General features: G+C 35.1%; 1 protein-coding gene across 9 annotated transcripts in view; it reads left to right on the top strand.

Moving 5' to 3' along the window:
• The window catches only part of INPP4B (inositol polyphosphate-4-phosphatase type II B), a 789,997-nt gene that overhangs the window by 657,608 nt on the left and 113,277 nt on the right, over window positions 1-19,112 (top strand). For all 9 annotated transcript variants that reach the window (XM_040473200.1, XM_040473128.1, XM_040473146.1 and 6 more), the window contains one exon: window positions 5,762-5,965. In XM_040473200.1, the coding sequence (XP_040329134.1) occupies window positions 5,762-5,965 (204 nt within the window). The remainder of the gene's footprint in view (window positions 1-5,761; window positions 5,966-19,112) is intronic.

A 19,112-nucleotide genomic window follows, 5' to 3' on the forward strand; every position in this document is an offset into this window, starting at 1 on the left:
GGGGAAAATGGATCTATAAAAGAATAAAGAGTACCAGAAATGGTAATTATGTAGACAGATATATTTTTAAAAAACCAAACTTTAATTTACTTAAACATATTTACTCTTTAAAATAAAAATAATACTGATTGTATTCTGTGGTTAGTAACTTTCTAGGGTAAACATAGCTATCAATATAATGGAATAGAGAATCTAGAAATAGACCCACACATATATGTTCAAATAACCTTAGAGAAAGGCCAAAGAAAATTCATTGGGAAAATGATGTATTCTTAACATAAAACTCAGGAACAATTGGATATCCATATGTTAAAAAAAAAAAAAAAAAAAAAAAAACCTTTCCTACCTCACATATCTATAAAATTTAATTCAAAATAGAGCATAAATCTTAATATACAAGCTAAAAGAAAGAAGCAAACAGACAAACTTCTAGAAGACAACATAGGAAAAATTTTTTGTCATCTTGGATTAGGCAAATATTTCTTGGAACACAAAAAGTATGAACCAATAAAAGAAAACACGTGATATATAAGGCATCATCAAAATCAAAAACTTTCATTAAAGTTTTCAGGAGACATTCAGATGACATTATTAAAAAGTGAGAAGGCAAGTCTGGACTGAGAAAATATTTGTAAACTATGTATGTTACAAAGGAAATCATCAGAATACATAAAGTATTCTTATACTTTAATAATAAGACAAGTGACTTAATTTAAAATGGGCAAAAAAATTGAAACGATATTTCATCAGAGAAGATATATGGATGGCAAATAAATACACGTAAAGATGCTCATCATCATTTGTTTTTAGGGAAATACAGATTTAAACTAAAATGAGGTAATACTAACTACCCACTAGAATAGCTGAAATCAAAAAGGTTAAGCATATGAGGAGTTGGGGAGGATATGAAATGACTGGAACATTCATATATTACTTACATAATTACTTGCACACTTTGAAAAACAGTTCAGCAGTGTCTCATAATGTTTACATAAATATATATAATAAATATGAATGTGTGTTTATATATATGTTTATATATACATTTGTTTATATATGTGTATGATCTAGCCATTTCACTCCTGGTTATTCACCCAAGAGAAAGTCTCTTTTGTAAGTTGGAAGATCGTTGAGTGAGGAAGGACTGGAGACATGCTTTGTGAAGATGATCCTCATAGAATAGAGAAGCTGAGCTAGACAGTGGATTTGAATTATTGGACATTATTGGGCATTACAAAATGTCAGCATTCCTCTTGGGGGAGCTTGCTAAAAATACAAATTCTGACTCAGCTGCTGGGCTGGGACTCAGATGTCTACATTTTAATATTAGTGACCTTGAAGAACATCCCATAAAACAAAGCATTAGCTTAGGAAAAATAAATCAATCAGTAAGGAGACTATGGAAAGTATCCACATGGAATGTAGAAAGGATCTTAACTGGGACTAGCTGTGGACATAATCTTTGAAATTACTTAAAAAGTATAACTTGTAGAAATTAATGACTAATCTAGAAGATGAATATTGCTGAAGATGATCCAGACATTTGGGCGCTGAGTTGCTGCATAATGATGACACCACACAGTTTGAAAAGCTGGGAAGAACACATTTATTGAAAACACTTGAGATCAGGCTGTGACTTCTAACCTTGAAAGACTTTCAGGTGGAAACAGGTGACAGTACTGGTTCAAGAGGTGGATAGAGATGGATTTTAGAGACTGTGGCATAAAGAGAGTAGTTGAAGCTATGGGGAAATGTGTTATATATCTAATGGGGAAAAAAATGCTCTCAAGAAAGTGGTTTAAGGTCCCTTAGGATTTGTTTACCATATTTTGAGTGAGTCTGGGATGTTGAGTCAACAAAGGAAACTGAAAAGATCATTCAAGAAAGGGGAGCATAAATAGAAGAGTTCACAGTTTACAGTGAACTGCTATGAGGTTTCATAGGTAAGCATTGTAATTTTGTGCAAACTGGAGAAAAGTTGTTATGTGATTTAGCCAAGGTCAAGTGCATAATTTGTATGATCTGCCCAGATGTCAAGTAACTCTCCTGAAGGTTCAGTGTTCTTTTCTTTAGGGAATGTAGAAAACATACATATTTATGTACTAATTCCAGAGTATAGCCCTATTGCCCTATGCAATAATTAAAGTATATCAAAATTTTAAAAATAAACAGACTTATTGTGGTGATAGTGTTGCAATATATTCAAAAATTGAATTCTTATACTGTACACATGAAACTAATATTATATGTCGAGCATATCTAATTTTTTTAACATTTATTTATTTTTGAGAAGAGAGAGACAGAGCATGAGCGGGGGAGGAGAGAGAAAGAGGGAGACACAGAATCTGAAACAGGCTCCAGGCTCTGAGCTGTCTGACACAGGGCTTGAACTCACGGACGCGAGATTATGACCTGAGCCGAACTCGGATGCTTAACCGACTGAGCCACCCAGGCACCCCAAGCATATCTAAATAATAATCAAGCGATATTAGATAGGGACCATGCAGGTGATGAAAGTAAGAGAGGCTAGTTGGGTGCAAAATAATAGGGAATGGTAAGGTCGGGGGAAAAAATAAACAGGATTCTTTTTTGTCATATACATGACTACTAAAATAATAATCACCTGTTTATGTCATTGGCTACTTCTGTCTTGCAGGTGGGGTTAGGCATCGTTTTGAATTTTTTCATCGAAAAAAAGCTTTTAAATACTATGAGACTTTGCTTAATTTGTTGAGATCTCTAGTTAAAAAGGGTAGTTTTAAATAAACATATTCCTAACTATTCCTCTGCCCTTAATATTTAGGAACCTAGGAAACTCATCCCCAGAAGAAGTAATTTTACTGGTTTTATACTTGTAGATAATTCTGTGTGTTACTTTGAAGAACATTTGCATGAGAACATGAATTGGAAAAATGTCAGGAAGGCAAGAAAACATTTCATTTTTAAGATCCCATTTCTTTCTCTTTTTTAATGTCAAACAAATGAAATGATCCACGTGAGGTACAGAGTTTATGCTTTTTTTGCTATATTATTAAACTGTTTTAAATAAATTGATTTGCCTACCCTTATGATAACATGTAGACGGGCTTTTTCCTTTCATTTAATGCAATATGAGCAGAGTCAGAAAAGGAAAAAGGTTTTCAGTACTTTGAGTCAATAGGCAACTCCGCATCCTTCCCATGACTTTGAACTTCCTTAGTTTCATCTCTGTTGCAAGAACAGCAGCATACAGATGTACTGGAATTGAGTGATTACGTTAATCCCTTCAAGCTAATTTATTTTCAGTGTAAAACATCAGGATCTGCATTGGTCTACATTTACTAAGTAGTGCTAGTCAAGAAAATTTCCAGGTCATATGGATATAGTAATGGAATTTTGGCTATTTTCTATCAAAGTGCAACTCTCTGCAAAAGATCATGGCTATTCATAGAGTTTCCAGTCAGATAAATTTTCCAATATAGACACAAAGTGTTTCTATAAGATTTTGTGTGTTCATTCAGCTACCCCCCCCCCAAGAAAATTCTGGGTTGTAAAATTGCACGAATCTACTGTACTATCTTTCATGTCTTTGGTGATAAATCAACTCAAATGAGATTTGAATAAATGAAGTGGAATCTCTGCATGCATGCAATGGAAAGAAAATGATGGCAATTATAAGAACTTTAGATTTCATTGGGTGTGAATATATATTCAGCTACATAGTAATTAGGTGATGTTATGGAGACTGGAGCTGTAGTAGCAGGAATTCAAAGAAGGCAAGCTGTTTTGCTCTAAAAATAAGTCAAAAGAATTTATTGAATCTATCAATAGAGAAATAGTTTAGTTAAGCTGAATGGAAGTAAATTTGCATTTTTAAATATTTAAATTCACATTGATGGATCTATCCAGGCTCTATGAAAATTATGTAAATAACATGTTTCCCTATTTTGTTATAACTATATTGCCTTGTGTGAGTACTGTCTAGCTACATTTTTCATCAGTATTTTTTTTGTATTGTTCATTTTCATTTTAACACTTCATTGTGAACATCAATTAATGCTTCTTTTTATGCCTTTTCACTATAAGCTCCCTTTTCATTTTGTTTTCCTAAATTATTACCAAAATATTTTTCAATATTTTATTCTTGTGTATCCTTTTTTAAATGTTTCTTCTCTACTTACCTTCAAAGTGCTTTCAATACAACCAATAGATTAAAAGAGCATTTAAAAACATCAGTAAAGTTTAACAGTGAAGATAGTTACACTGACAATTGTAGACGTGATTAATTATAGGAGCAAGTAGACGTCCAAAGCGCTTGAGGAGCTTGGGGTTAAGGAAGAAAGGGGGGAAGGACAGAAGCATGCAGGTGATGGTGGGTTGATAGGTGGGGTGGAGTATGGGGAAAAGCTACTGAATTTGTTAGAAAACTACAGCTCTGTTCCCTTTGTGTTACTGGTAAGCAGTCTGTTCTAGGACAGGACACCACTCTTCCTTTTTAGTTTCTTTACCTGGTTAATGAGAGGTCTGACTTTAAGGTCTTATGCAACTGTAGAATTTCATGATCTATTGCAAAGACTTAACTATGTAGTCCTATTAGCATATGTAGTCTTATTAACATAGTCTTATTAGGCAATTGTTTTGCATGGGGTTTAACTGGTTTTCTTTAATTGCTGACACAACAGGGGTTTTTAAGGGATAATTTAGTAACCATTTGTTAGACATGGCACTGTTGAATGCATATTGAGAATACGCCAGTAAATGATTACCTTGAGTTACAGTGATGGTGAAGTTAGCATTACATCCAAGTGTCTCATGAAATGGTGATATCAACTATTATTCAAAATAATGCTATGATTTAAAGGGCTTCTTCTCAACAGATTACAATATGTGATTGTGTTAGCAATATGAGTCAATGTTTGAGTTACTACTCTATTCTGAATGAATAGATTGTTAGACCACATGCATGTTAAGTGTAGTATAATACAGAAGATCAATTACTACATCATCCAGTATAGTACAGGGTGAAGCTATTAAACATTTCATCAGGAAATTGCAAAGTACTGTTGTAAAATTCTTTATTGTTGGGAAGCTGTCATTTCTATAGTACTTACTAGGTATTTACCACCAGCTTGCAAAATCTACCATAGCGAGTTTCACAGCAGCCTCATTAACATTGAGCATTAGTGAAACCATTTGGTGGAGGAGACAGTTTAGGGGGTGATGATAAGGAATAAAAGTCAAATATTTTCATGGGAAAACTGCCTATACCATCTCTACTATTGAAATCTACTCAGGATGCTAAAAAGAAAAAAAAAAGGTTTCCTGCCTCTATTTTTAAAGATACATATTCCTTTCTTTAGACTTTCACTCTGTTTAAACTATAGAATATACATAGTCTGATCACATTTTCTTTTAAGGTGCATTTGGAATTACTTGAAAGGTGCAGCAGGTAGACAGTGTTCAAATGATTATCTCTAGTGAAATTCATCTTCAAAGATAGAATTTAGAATTAAAAGAGAGGGGGCTGAGGAGACAGCTGGTGTTTATAGTACCCACAGAACCTCAGCATTAACTTTTAGAACAGGAGGACTCAAGACCTTGGCATCATCCCAAAACTCAACTATTTTCATTGATTGGTATGAATCATTTTCTCTCTCTGTCGCCTGTACTTTTTCCACCATGCACACCACTTATGTGCCAACAAATCTGCGGTTGACCTTTTCATAGCTCTATGCTGAGATGCCTACCATGGTGTTCCTAATCCTTGTCAATTTCTTTCCAGACAGAGCTTTTTGTACATGCCTTCAAGGATCAGTTGGTAAGAAGTGCTCTTTTAGCCCTCTACACTGCCAGGCCAGGAGGTGTCCTTAAGAAACCACCCTCTCCTAAGAACAGCACAGAGGAGAGCTGTCCCCAGGACCCACCCCCACCGATGAGAAGGCAGGACTCCATACCACATCATTCAGACTATGATGAGGAAGAGTGGGTAAGTCTCTTGCACATCGCTTGCCTCCTGATGTTTAGTTCTGAGAAGTCAAGCAAGAAAGATCAGAAATCTCTCCTCTTCATCAAAACATGTTGGAAAGCAGTCCTAATACAGATTGTGGATAAATAGGCAACATTTTTCCTTGGGGAAAAATTATAAATGGAAGTCTTATTCCTGATCACATTTATTTGGCATAAAAATTTATAGTTACATAATACATAAATATATATATATGTGTGTATATATATATATATATATATATATGTATATATATATATATATATATATGTATATATATATACATATATATATATATAAAAAACCAAGATGTCATTAAGGCAAAGATGCCACAATTACATGACCTATAATACTTTTCTGTATTTATTGCCAAGGTAATATGAACTATTAAAATTGTGTTTTTTAGAAAAAGAGTAAAAAATCACTTATAATCCTCTACTTCTTGCAAATATTTTCTTACTGCAATCTGGTGTTTTAGTTCTGGACGAACTTCAAAAGATATTCGTGTTTACATAGCAGTAGGCATAGAGATCTCTTAAATCCTTCTTGTTCATGATTATATTTAAAAAAATATGTTGTCCAGGTGCTCTGAAATTGGCAAAAGGATGGCCACATAAAAGCATCTGAAAAAATAGCTAGTATGGGCAAAAAAAAAAAAAAAAAAAAAAAAGCTAACATGATAACAGAAACTCTAGTTGGACAGAATAAGAGAAACATGAAGGTGCTGGCTAAAGGGGAGCAGTGTTATTCCTGAATTAATACATATTAATTATCCGAGAACAAAGTATGTGCATATCACACACACAGAAGAAAGCTCTTTACTGTATCATAAGTTTAACCAAGAAAATAATATACTAGCCGTGTTAGATGTTAAACAGTTAATGATTACTTTTCCTGCCATCCTAGAATTTAAGAGCGTTTGGGGAGTAAATTATTTGAAAGGCCCAGGTCTCTCAAAAAAAATTGCTGTCTGAAGGGCTGTGAAAGTGATGGCTGTTGTATCTTTTGATAAAACTTCTATCACAGGAAAGACAGAGCTGGGTTCCTAGAAGTAAATGCTGAATAAGTATTTGTTGCTGCTGATTAAGATTGCGCTTCTCCCACTGAGAAATTTTCAGAAGAGCAAATCTAATATTTCTCCTTTTTACCTTCACCTTCTTCTTCAATTTATTCACAGCTCCAAGGCGTATGTACCTCTTAACCTCTCTGAAGTTCAATTTTCTCAACTGTAAAGTGAAAATAACAGTACCTGTTCTGTTTAGCTCCTTGGGTGGTCATGAGATAAATGATTTACCTGTGCAATAATGCCCCATTATGTGGGAAGGCCTGGAAATGCATTGTATTACTTTAGTATTGTTGCTATATGTTTTCTTTGTTAAGATGCATAAATTATATAATCTTATTATGGAGATTAATACTATCTCTTAAAGTAAATGGGGAAACTGGATCTATCATAAAATGTGTGTTGTAAATTTTAAAGAGTTTGAGTAAATATAGAAAAGAACTTGTATTTTATTGAATTAAACATATGATGTCAACCTTATGACAAATAGGTACCATTTTTATATTATGTCAAGTAAAAATTTTGAAGTTGGGTATCTTCTGTTTTTATAATTTTCACCTTGCTTTGTTATGCAAATTCTCCTCCACACCTTGCCATTCTCCTGCTGTTCGAAAGTGTCCCTCTCCATCCCTCCCTCCTTATGTCCTTTTCTTTAGATAATTTTTGAGACCTTCTATATTGTAGGTGTGTGTGATTATTATTAGTGGTTCACTTGTTTTGTTATAAAGATGGTGAAAATTGAGCATGTTTATATTCCAAAAGCCATTTGAGAAGCAGATAGGTGATGAATGGTAGAGTGAGGTTTTTTCTCCATAAAGAAGAGACTCAATTCTAGCATACAGGTGGAAGGCAGTCCTGGGCAGAAATGGGCTCTTCTGCTGAGACTGTGAGGAGAATATAAGGATCAGTTTCACTTTTTTGAGGGTAGGTGAGGCTGGATGGCTTCTTGTTTGTTTGCTTAAAATATTTTTCTAGCTATATTGAGATATAACCAACATATAATATTGTATTAGTTGAGTTGAGATAATGAGTTGAGAAATAATTACCATACTAAATTAGTTAATATATAATATTTTTTTTGTTGATGAGAACCTTTAATATCTACTCTCTTACAACTTAAAATGTATAATACTGTGTTGTTAACTATAGTCACCATGCTGTGCATTACATCCCCATGACTTATTATCTTATAACTGGAAGTTTTTGTACCTTTTGACCCCTTTTACCTATTTGCCCTACCACCCCGAACCCTCACCTCTGGCAACCACCAACCTGTTGTCTGTTTCTGTGAGTTTGTTGTTTGTTTGTTTTTAGATTCCACATATAAAAGAGATCACACAGTATTTGCCTTTCTCCATCTGACTTATGTCACTGAGTTTAATGCCTTCAGGGTCCATCCATGTTGTTGCAAATGGCAGGATTTCCCTCTTTGTGGCTGAATGATATTTCGTATATTTACCACATTTTCTTTGTCCATTCATCTGCCAGTGGACACTTAGGTTGTTTCCATATCTTGGTTATTGTAAATAATGCTTCAGTGAATGTGCAGGTACTGATACCTCTTTGAGATTGTGATTTCATTTCCTTCGGGTATATCCATCCTCAGAAATGGAATTGCTGGATCATATGGTTGTTCTAGTTTTAGTTTATTGAGGAACCTCCATATTGTTTTTCAGTGGCTGCACCAATTTACACTCCCACCACACCACCCAGGGTTCTCTTTCCTACACATCCACACCAGCATTTGTTATCTCTTATCTTTTTGATGATAACCATTCTAACAAGTATGAGGTGATATGTCATTGTGGTTCCTTGATGATTAGTGATATGGAGCACCTTGTCACATACCTGTTGGCTATTGTGCGTCTTCTTTGGAGAGATGTTTATTCAGTTCCTCTGGCCACTTTTTAATTTTTTTTTTTTTTTCTGTTGAGTTGTATGAGTTCTTTATATTGTTTGGATATTAATGTGGGTGCTTTATTTTATCCTTAAAGTAGAATCTTGTACAAAGAGAAGGGGAGGAAGAGGATAGGATGAGGAAATGGGTAAAAGTTTCAAATTGGCACCCCAAAGACAATGGGTAGAGGTGCTTACTAGCAACACTTAGAAAAATTAGGAAGAATTCCAATCCTTGCTATGGGCCATTCAGGGTTGCATTAGACATCCGTATGGTTGTTGGCTTATCCTTTATTACTCTTTTTGGAATACTTTAGTCTCTTGACACTAGGAAAAAGTCTTACTGATTTTTTTTCTTCCAGTTTATGTGGACGTGTCTTCTCAGTTTCTTGGGTGTTTTGGTTTCCTTCACAGACAGAAGTGTAGGATAATAATAAATATCTGTATCTCTCTATCTCTTTTCATATAATTTCTGAATTTCTTCCAGAATACACTGTTGCTAGAAAGTATATGAATACTTTGTCTAAATTTACCACAATTATGAGGAAAATCTTTCCCACTCAGAAAAGTTGCTTCTCTCTCCTCCTAATGTAATTTACCACTATTTGCAAGTGTAACCAAGTTTGGTTGTTATATAACATTCTGATTGATTTTCCATAGCAATTACTTCCTATTGAGAAGATACCTTTGTTAAAAGATAGAAATCCCTTATTTAAAATATAATTACCCAAGTCGTAGCCATTTAACATTCTTTTCAAAGCTTTATATAAATTTGAAAAGATGAGGGGTGCCTGGGTGGCTCTGTCAGTTAAGCATCAGACTCTTGATTTCATCTCAGCTTATGATATCATGGTTGGTGAAATCAAGCCTTGCATCAGGCTCTGTGCTGACAGAGCAGAGACTGTTTGGGATTCTCTTTCTCCTTCTCCTCTCTCTCTGCCCCTCCCTGCTTGCTCTCAAGCATGTTCTCATTTTCTCAAAAGAAATAGATAAAGATAAGATAAGATAAGATAAGATAAGATAAGATAAGATAAAAATTGAAAAGATGAGTAAATCCAAACAAATGTAGCTAATTGAAAATGCCTTTAGACATTGTGCTATTAAATGAATTAGAATCAAAACTTTGTGTACCATTTTTCTTAGTTAATTGTTAGAAAAGTTTCAGCACTAATCACAAGTCTAATAAACTTCCTGAAATAATTCAGTGTTTTATATTAATTTAGTTAGGGTTCTGTGGTATATGAAGGTATTCTCTGGTCACTTAGGTTGGTTTAGGTTTGCACATAAGATTACAGTACCTCCATTTTTTAAAAAGCATTTTATTTAATGTCTTATAATGACTGTAGTTTTAACAATTAACTTGAACAGCTGCATTTAGCATCTTATAATAAATATTGGAAACTAAATACATACTAGTAAATTACTCTTGAATTCTACTCTGTTGATACATGTAAAAACCTTTCTTTTTGAGGTTAGAAGAGAGAATATTAATTTTAAGTCAGCAGTTCTCTTTTCAACCTGTTTTATTGGCAAAATTAATGACATATGAATCTGGATAATAATTATCTAGTCAATATGGAAGAGATTGAAACTAAAATGATCATGGACCAAAAAAAGTGTCTGTTATTTGCTGAATTGTACTTATTAAATGATTGAGTGCTTTAAAGATTTATTTTCCTGAAAAATTAGTAAACAATTAAACCCAAAGGAATGTTGGGATTTTATGGCAATCTGTGCAAAGAAATAGACTAATATGACATTCTTCATTTTTTTAGCTGGTAAAAATGACATATTGCTTTTCTTTCTCTTTATCTCTACAACAGATGCTTCTAGCAGCTGGGATTCCAAGATTAGTTTGTCCAAAATATGAGAGCATGTCATCCAACTAAAGTATTAAGTTGACCCAGTTTTTGTGGCTTCCAGTAATTATACTATTCTCTAGAACACTGTGATTTAACTTCAACATTACTACACTGATGGGTTCAGGGCTAAATCTGTCTACCCTCATTCAAAAATTGTTAAAAACAAAATAAACTTCTGATCATTTATATTCTGTTTCATTCCAGCAAAGAGCAGAAGTAAGAAAACTATTCTTATTACTTAGCCATATCCCAAACCCATTTTTTAATTGAACTAAATTTCTATATCAGGCAACTTTTCAGCATTCAAATTACCCAGTTAATTCCCTTCTTCATGTTGTAAATGTAAATCAAATTTTAAATTTTCAGTCCATGCTTAAACTAGGGAAACATTTGTTATGCCTTCTACGGTAAAATATGTTTATGTCACATGAGCACAGATGATCCACACTTATCTATAATACATTTTCAATAATGTTATAGATTATAGAAGCAGTATCATAAATTTACAGTAATATTTATGTTGGACATAGTGTTAGTAAATTCCATATATAACCTGAAAAAAAATTGTGGTTCTCTGTAGCTCAGTATTCCCAAAGATTGCATTTTGGAATGAGATTTACATAAACCACTTTCTGGTATGTTCTTTACCACCATCTCACAGTCTATTTTGTACTACAACTTTCTCAAATGATGTCTGGATCAAATATGAATGCTTAAGCCTGACAAGAGTATTGATAGAGCTATTTATATTGCCATAATTAGTAACTATAAGCATACGTAGTTGCAAAATATTACTATTGAGGATAAAACACACTTATCCAGCAAAATACCCCCACAAGCAATCTGCAGTGATCTGTATTCTCAACTTCACTTGCCATCTTCTGTCTCCAACGTAGACCTTATCTCTAGGAAAAATAGTTCAGGCTGTGCATAATGCAGAGGTCCCTATGCAAATTAATAATTCAAAAGATACTCTGTTCAGTTCTCTGGCTAGCTAGAATTATTTTATGTGAAACCACTAACCTGATCTTGATAAGAAGGAAATAAATCTTGTTCTTCAGAGGTAATTAATTCTTATAGACAACTCGACCACTAATTTAACTTTCCTAAAGCAGTACCTTATAACTTAGTTACCTGAATGAATAAAATCCCCACTAAAGTATGGCCGTTTATTTCAAAATTTTATGTTATAGGTAGATGGATATAAAATATGCATTCAACTCCAAAACATTTTGTGTAATAAAGCATTATTCTTGCATCTCGTGATCACACAGCCTCATGAACACTGAATTATAATCATTTGTGTGTGTGTGTGTGTGTGTGTGTATATATATATATTTCTTCATGTATTCATGGTCTTTATAAGCTCCTAGGGGGCAAAGTCAGCTTCATGTTCACTGTTGTACCCCACAGTTAGCAGACCATCTGCACAGAGAAGGTGCTCATTACTTATTTGTAGAATATATTAATGACTTTGAAATTTGCCCTCAAATTATTCTTGTTTACCTTCTTATTTTGGAATATGGAATATTCAACTTTAACATAACTTTGCACTGTGTCAGGTACCTTTTCCCTACTAGAATTCATGAATTCTTCTGGGGATTCTGTGTCTCTCTTGTAGTCAAAAGTACCCAACTGTATCCTTCTCTCCTTAGTGTATATTTCCCAGTGTTGTAATCAACTCAAGAGGTGACTGTACAAGTCAGCTTCCAATATCTCCAAACATATAAAGCAGTAAAATTCAAATTAGATACATAACATCAGAGATGACCAAAGAACATGATGAAGAACATAAGAATATGATGAATTAAGACTTTCAGAAACTTCCGGAAACCCTGTGGTGGCAATTTTAATTTTATTTGATTATTCATGCACCAATTACAAAGGTCCTAGTTATACAGAAATAATTTTAGATGTTACTCAGCAAATATGAATTGGAAGTGACTATTTCCCCCTTGTCCCCGCTTTTTCGTTTTCATCCCTAAATCACACATAATAGGGTTGGTTGTCTGCTTTTGTTAATCTTATAATGAGAAGGGGGCATTGGAAGTATCCACTCACACAATCAGAAAGGGCCTGCAAAGACAGGGAGAATTGGGCTAGTTGTTACCTATGTGGCAGCTGAAATGTGTTCTATCATCTGTTTTCTTGATGGATGGGAAACATTCCTGAACTTCTCCAGTCCATTTCACCCAGAAGAAATGTGCTTTGAATACTTATCCAATATGAAAGTCCACAAAAGGTGATTAAGCAAAGTTCATGACTGTCCATTAAAATGCACAAATGTTCTATTAAAGAAAAGAAACCCCAAAAGAGATCTTTATGTACATGCATATTCATGAAATCCTGACAATTTCTAGATTTTCCCACATGAAGCTAATACATTCACCTTCAGCTCCCTATTTTATAGCACCTAATACAGTGTTTTATACATACTCGTTCAATGTATTTTTCAGAGTTAATGTAGAAATAAATGAATAAATGGATTTGCTGAATCAGCAGTTCATCCTCCCACTCAAGCCAGTATTTTTAACAGAGATATTTTATTTTTATTAATGTAATGGCAATTTTCCTGTGTTTTTTTTTATACTGGATACCATCATCTCCCTTAGATACTTTATTGACTCTTAAAATGCCTGATTCAACATCAGATATTTTTATTTTTCCTGTATATAATGAATATGCAAATTTGTATACACATACCTTAGAGATTTGTGATTACATTCAAATCAATCACTCTTAAACTTTGGTAATTTTTTTTTTTTCCTGAGAGAGAGATGGGGAGGGGGGTAGAGGAAGAGGGAGAGAGAGAATCCCAAGCAGGCTTCATGCCCAGTCCCATATGGTGCTCGAACTCATGACCTTGAGATCGTGATCTGAGCCCAAATCAAGAGTCAGATGCTTAATCAACTGAGCCTCACAGGTAGCCCAAACTTTACTGTGTTCTAATGTAAATAGTGAGGCATTATTTTCTATGTACAAATTTTTGAATATCCATAATTTAATGAATAGTTAAAGAAATGAGGTATTTTTTAGGCAGACTAACTTGATATATCAGGGAACATTCTGTTAAACAAAATCAATCCTGGAAATTGATTATATGCAACGCACCAACTGATAATGTCATATAATTCAACTAGTTGTGTAGCTAATGGTGTGCAGATAACATCCAATTACCAATTTAAAATTAAGAGCTTTACTTAATCAGTGGATTTTTTGTTATTAAACAAATGCTTTATTTAATGTTTTCACCAAATTGAAAGCATTAGCATGATGTGACCTTTATTGTGGGGAACACAGCCAATCAGAGTATGAGCTTGGTTCTAACTTTAATTTGGAGATGCATGTCATAATACTTACTATAGTTGTATCCCTTTACTTGTAAGTCACAGGTTATTTAGTCAATCAACAGATGTTAATTAAGTGTACAATAATGCCATCGGTTCTTGGGAGAGAGTAAATTAAGTAGAAAATATGGCTCCTGGCCTCAAAAGCCTTATCATGTAATTCAAGTGAATGGCCAGCACTCATAAACTAAGAAGAGATATTGAAAGACGTGGAATCTTTCCCAGAATGGAGGTGGTTGTGTGATACACATTAAACATGTTGAAAATATTCAGAGAGAAGTTATATGAAGGTTGGAGAAGATGAAAAAAATAATCCCTTCCTTCTTTCATTCCTTCTTCATTCACTCATTTATTCATTCTTTTATTTATCTATTACCTGATGACTCCTAGCACCTGAGAATAAAAGGATTAATAAATAATAGTCATTCCCCTCATAGAGTTTGCTGGAAAGAAAAAAAAAATGTTAAACAGAGATAGAATAGAATGAACCATTCTTGGAGATGATGATACTTGAAAAGGTGAGAATCTGGATTGATGGAAGATGAGAGAAAGCATTCCAAGCATAAAAAGCAGTATGTGTCAGGATAGAAATATTAGTTCCTCCAAGGTTTCCTTCATGTCTTTGATGTTCAGCACTGAGCAAGCTTGTAGCAGATGCCCAGAAAATATATGTTGAGCTAATTAACAGCATGTTTCTAGGACAGCTAGGAGACTGACCTGGGGAAGTTTTCGTTTTGAAGATTAACGAGAAATAAGAAGAGATATGTAGGTCGACACAACTGCAGAAGTGCCTCCAGGCTGAAGAATGAATACTTGCTGCAGTACAAAGCCTGCTTTTGATCAGAGGACTGATGATATGAGCATGGTGATTGATGAGGGTGAATGTACACTCATGTGTAGACCTGGCTGTATGATAGCTGATAGGATGGGTCTGGCCAAGAGCCAGACCAGGACAATATGGGGAGGTCAATACTACAGAAATAGTAGCTGACTATCAGAATCTCACTTATATGACTATGGACTGAATTTCAGGGTGAAGTCAGTAGTGTGATGATCTGGAAACAAAGGTCAGGGATTTTTACATGAGTAATTAGGTTAAGCTAAGTAGGAGAATCAATAGGAAGCAAAGGTTGGGTTATCTCAATTCTGATGGATATCACATGTCTGGCTATTCTTACAGGATATGATATGTATGTTTATATGTGTATTTGTGCAGGTGTGTGTGTGTGTGTGTGTGTGTGTGTGTGTGTACTACCTACTGTGGGCCATACGTGTACCAGTTTGTGCCATAGAGTATTTTAAGTGCAACTCCTTTTTTACCCAACATTCTTAAAGTTAGGATTCAGAGAGAAGAGCTATCAAGCTCTTGAAAGAGCGAAGGTTTGCAGTGTTGAGGAAAGAGGCCAGTTGAGTACAAATTGCTCTCAGTTGACACAAGGATAGACTGAAGTTTCTCTTTGAAGATGTGATTGGCCTTATTAATTCACTGGCTGGTTCTAATCAAAGTACTCAAAAATTGGTAATGACAAGTGAGAAATTATGTGTAGAAATATAGATACAACAAAGCTACTTTGGACCCCATTTCAGTTCTGGGTTAGTCTTCACATTCTTGCTGATCAAAAATAGGTCCTAGAAAAACTGATCAGCTGCTATGCATTGCTGATTTTTTAAATATATTTTTTAAAGTTTATTTATTTAGGCGCGCCTGGGTGGCTCAGTTGGTTAAGCGGCCGACTTCGGCTCAGGTCATGATCTCGCGGTCTGTGAGTTTGAGCCCTGCGTTGGGCTCTGTGCTGACAGCTCAGAGCCTGGAGCCTGTTTCAGATTCTGTGTCTCCCTCTCTCTGACCCTCCCCCGTTCATGCTCTGTCTCTCTCTGTCGCAAAAATAAATAAACGTTAAAAAAAATTAAAAAAAAATAAAGTTTATTTATTTTTGAGACAGAGAGAGAGCATGTATGTGCACATAAATGGGGGAACGGCAGAGAGAGGGAGAGAGAAAGAATGCCAAGCAGGCCTCACACTGTCAGCACAAGAGCCTGACATGGGGCTCAAACTCAGAACCATGAGATCATTACCTGAGCTGAAATCAAGAGTTGGATGCTTAACCAACTGAGCCACATGGGTGCCCTCTATTTTTATATTTTTAAGTTAACTGCTGATCCAAAGGGGTCAAGAATTCTTTGGATGCCACCAAGCTCATAAATGTGTGACATGCTGAACAAACACCATTTTGCTCACTTTGCCAGGTGCAAAGTCTCACTAATTACTCACTAGTACATCCGTTAAATTTGTGCACCTCTTGCCACTGGGCTTGGCCTCCATGTTAACTTAGGTCCTAAACCAGAAATAAATAAGGACCAAAATCAGCACCTGACTCAGAATGGATTAAAGACTGCTACTAGTTCTCCTGACTTTGTGCCCTCATTGCTGAGAAATAGTTTATAGCCACTCACTTTGACGAAGTTCAATTGTCTTAAGGCTCCATTAAGGTCAAGGACACCAGTTAACCTCCATTTAATAAAGGTTAGACTGTAAGCCACCAATTTTCCATTACTTACTTCATTTAACAGGAGATGTAGCAGAATAATGACTGCTATTTCTGGGGGTGGGAGAAGGCCCAGCAATCTGTATTTATGTTTTGTTTTGTTTTGTTTTGCTCTTTCTAGGTTTATTCATGTGTTTATTTAAGTAGGCTCTATGCCCAACATGCAGCTTGAACTTACAACTCCAAGATGGAGTCACATGCTCTTCCATCTGAGCCAGCCAGGCACCCCAGCAGTCTGTTTTTCTGATAGGTTGTTGTTTTGCTTTTGGTTTGGTTTTGGTTCTGGTTCTGGTTCTGGTTCTGGTTATGGTTTTGGTTCTTGTTCTGGTTCTTGTTTTGGTTTTGGTTTTGGTTTGAAACCCCCCAAGTAGCTGAGGAGTTAAAGTAGGATCTAGAGTAGTATCTGTCTCCTGAAAAGGGGAGGTATGGAAGCACCATGTACTATAGCCACATTTCTATGCTCCCATTGTCTTCCCTTCACTAACCATCCTTTCCACTTCATGGAAGCAGTCTGAAAAAAAAATTTCAGTAGGGAAGAAAGTGATTTTAGTAGGGAAGAAAGTGGAGTAGGTAGGCCCCAGCCACACCAGCAATCTAAGCAAAGTGAAGCTCCTACATGGACTGTCCTCATGAAAATTATCAGAATAAGGATGCATTTTTGCTGATTAATTTCCTTCACGTGAATGTTTTCACAGAGATACTATGGAAAGTGTTTTTCTTTGGGGTGGGGGGGTGGGAATCAGATATTCAAGGTTTCCCTTCAAGAATATTGCATCCCCATTTTTAGCATTCTAATTTCAGAATAGTGATTTTTCTGAGAATAATTAATAATTATCTCCTAGGAATTGAATTATATTTTCTCCCTATACCCCATTCCTTGTTTTATATCCTGGTCACATGAGTGGTTTGATGTTGACACTGTCTTCTATTCATGTTAGCCACTTATGTCCATTGACCCAAGCTCATTGACCCTTTAACCAAGTGATTGTTCCATCTTTGATTGTATATTCCTCTGTATTTCAACTTAAAGACACATGTGACCAGCCTGTCCTTTCCAGCATCATCTCTTAGTGATTTGCCTTTGGACTCATTTTCAAGTCTTAGATAAGTGATGCCTAGTCTTACTCATGTAAAGTGACAGACACCTCTGCCTGGTCCTTCCTGTGGTTCCCTCTCTTGACCTTCCTATATCTAGCTTGTCCACAGAGTTTTAGTAATCTCACAAAGAATTCCTACTGTATACCACAGTTCTGTGGGAAATCATAGGGGAAGAATCAAGTCTTTGAAATCAAATAGAATTTCTAATTTAGTTATATACCATTTTAATGTTGCATGTTATCCAACATCTCTTTCCTAAAGTCTCCTCATCTCTAAAGACGAAGTCCATAATGTTGATCTAATGTGGTAGTTTGGAAGGTAAATTAGCTCATTTCGTTATACCAGATGAAAATAAATAACAGCCTCAATCTACCTCTGGGTTGGAGTCATCTCTCTTCTCTCTTCTTTGCTCCTTTTCTCTCTCTCTCTGCCTTTCCTCCATGCCCTGTGCAATACAGTGAAGACACGACCCTCAAACAACTCTTGGACTAGTATTAGAGACAGCAGTGTAAATCCATAACTTTAACCTACTTTGTAGATGCCATAAAGGAAAAAGAAGTGACTGTCAAAGCTCAGCATTCTCTCCCTACCAGCTGGGCAGCATCTCTTCTCCAAAAGATAAAGACCAGGACGAATCTACTTAGGGGCTGCTGCTGAGTGTGTCTTCAATAAAAAAAAAAAAAATTTGATTATGTATGAATCGTGTATTGGTCTTGCATAAGAAACTGCTCAATTTCTCACTCCCAGCTTGAGTGTCCTCTAAGTATTTCATGACTTCAATGTTGTTCTACTGTTTACCACCTAACCTTTTACTATATGGTTGTTGGTCTCCTTCAGTGAACATGCTTCACTCTGCACCTCATGCCAATAAAGATCTCTCTACTGGCTGTAAATATTACCTATTCGGTGAATACAATCCTATAACCCAAGGTGAGTATAAAGGAAGAACATATAGTTTTAGTATGTAAAATTATCCTTTTATATATTCTTATATTCAGGCTCTTGGAGATGTAATCAAAAGAAGTTGGTTAACTCCTTATATTACTTTGTATAAGAAAGATAGCATGCAATCTTATTTTGATTTTTGATCAAAATATAAAGTTCTTCTCAACATTGACAACAGAAAGAGAGTTGAAATTTATCTCATGTGCAAAGCTAATCTGGATAATTAAGAATAATCCTTTCCCTTTTTTCCCCTTAATAACAGAGTTTATTCCCAGTGTTAGCCAAAGACTTGTTTCATTTTTCAATTTAATAGCTTTAAAGATGCAGTCCTTGGCAGTGATTAAGACATATTCAGAATGAGTTCCATTAGGT

Source organism: Herpailurus yagouaroundi, unplaced genomic scaffold (assembly GCF_014898765.1).
Source record: "Herpailurus yagouaroundi ecotype Mexico unplaced genomic scaffold, PumYag 28, whole genome shotgun sequence".
Classification (NCBI taxonomy): Eukaryota; Metazoa; Chordata; class Mammalia; order Carnivora; family Felidae; genus Herpailurus; species Herpailurus yagouaroundi.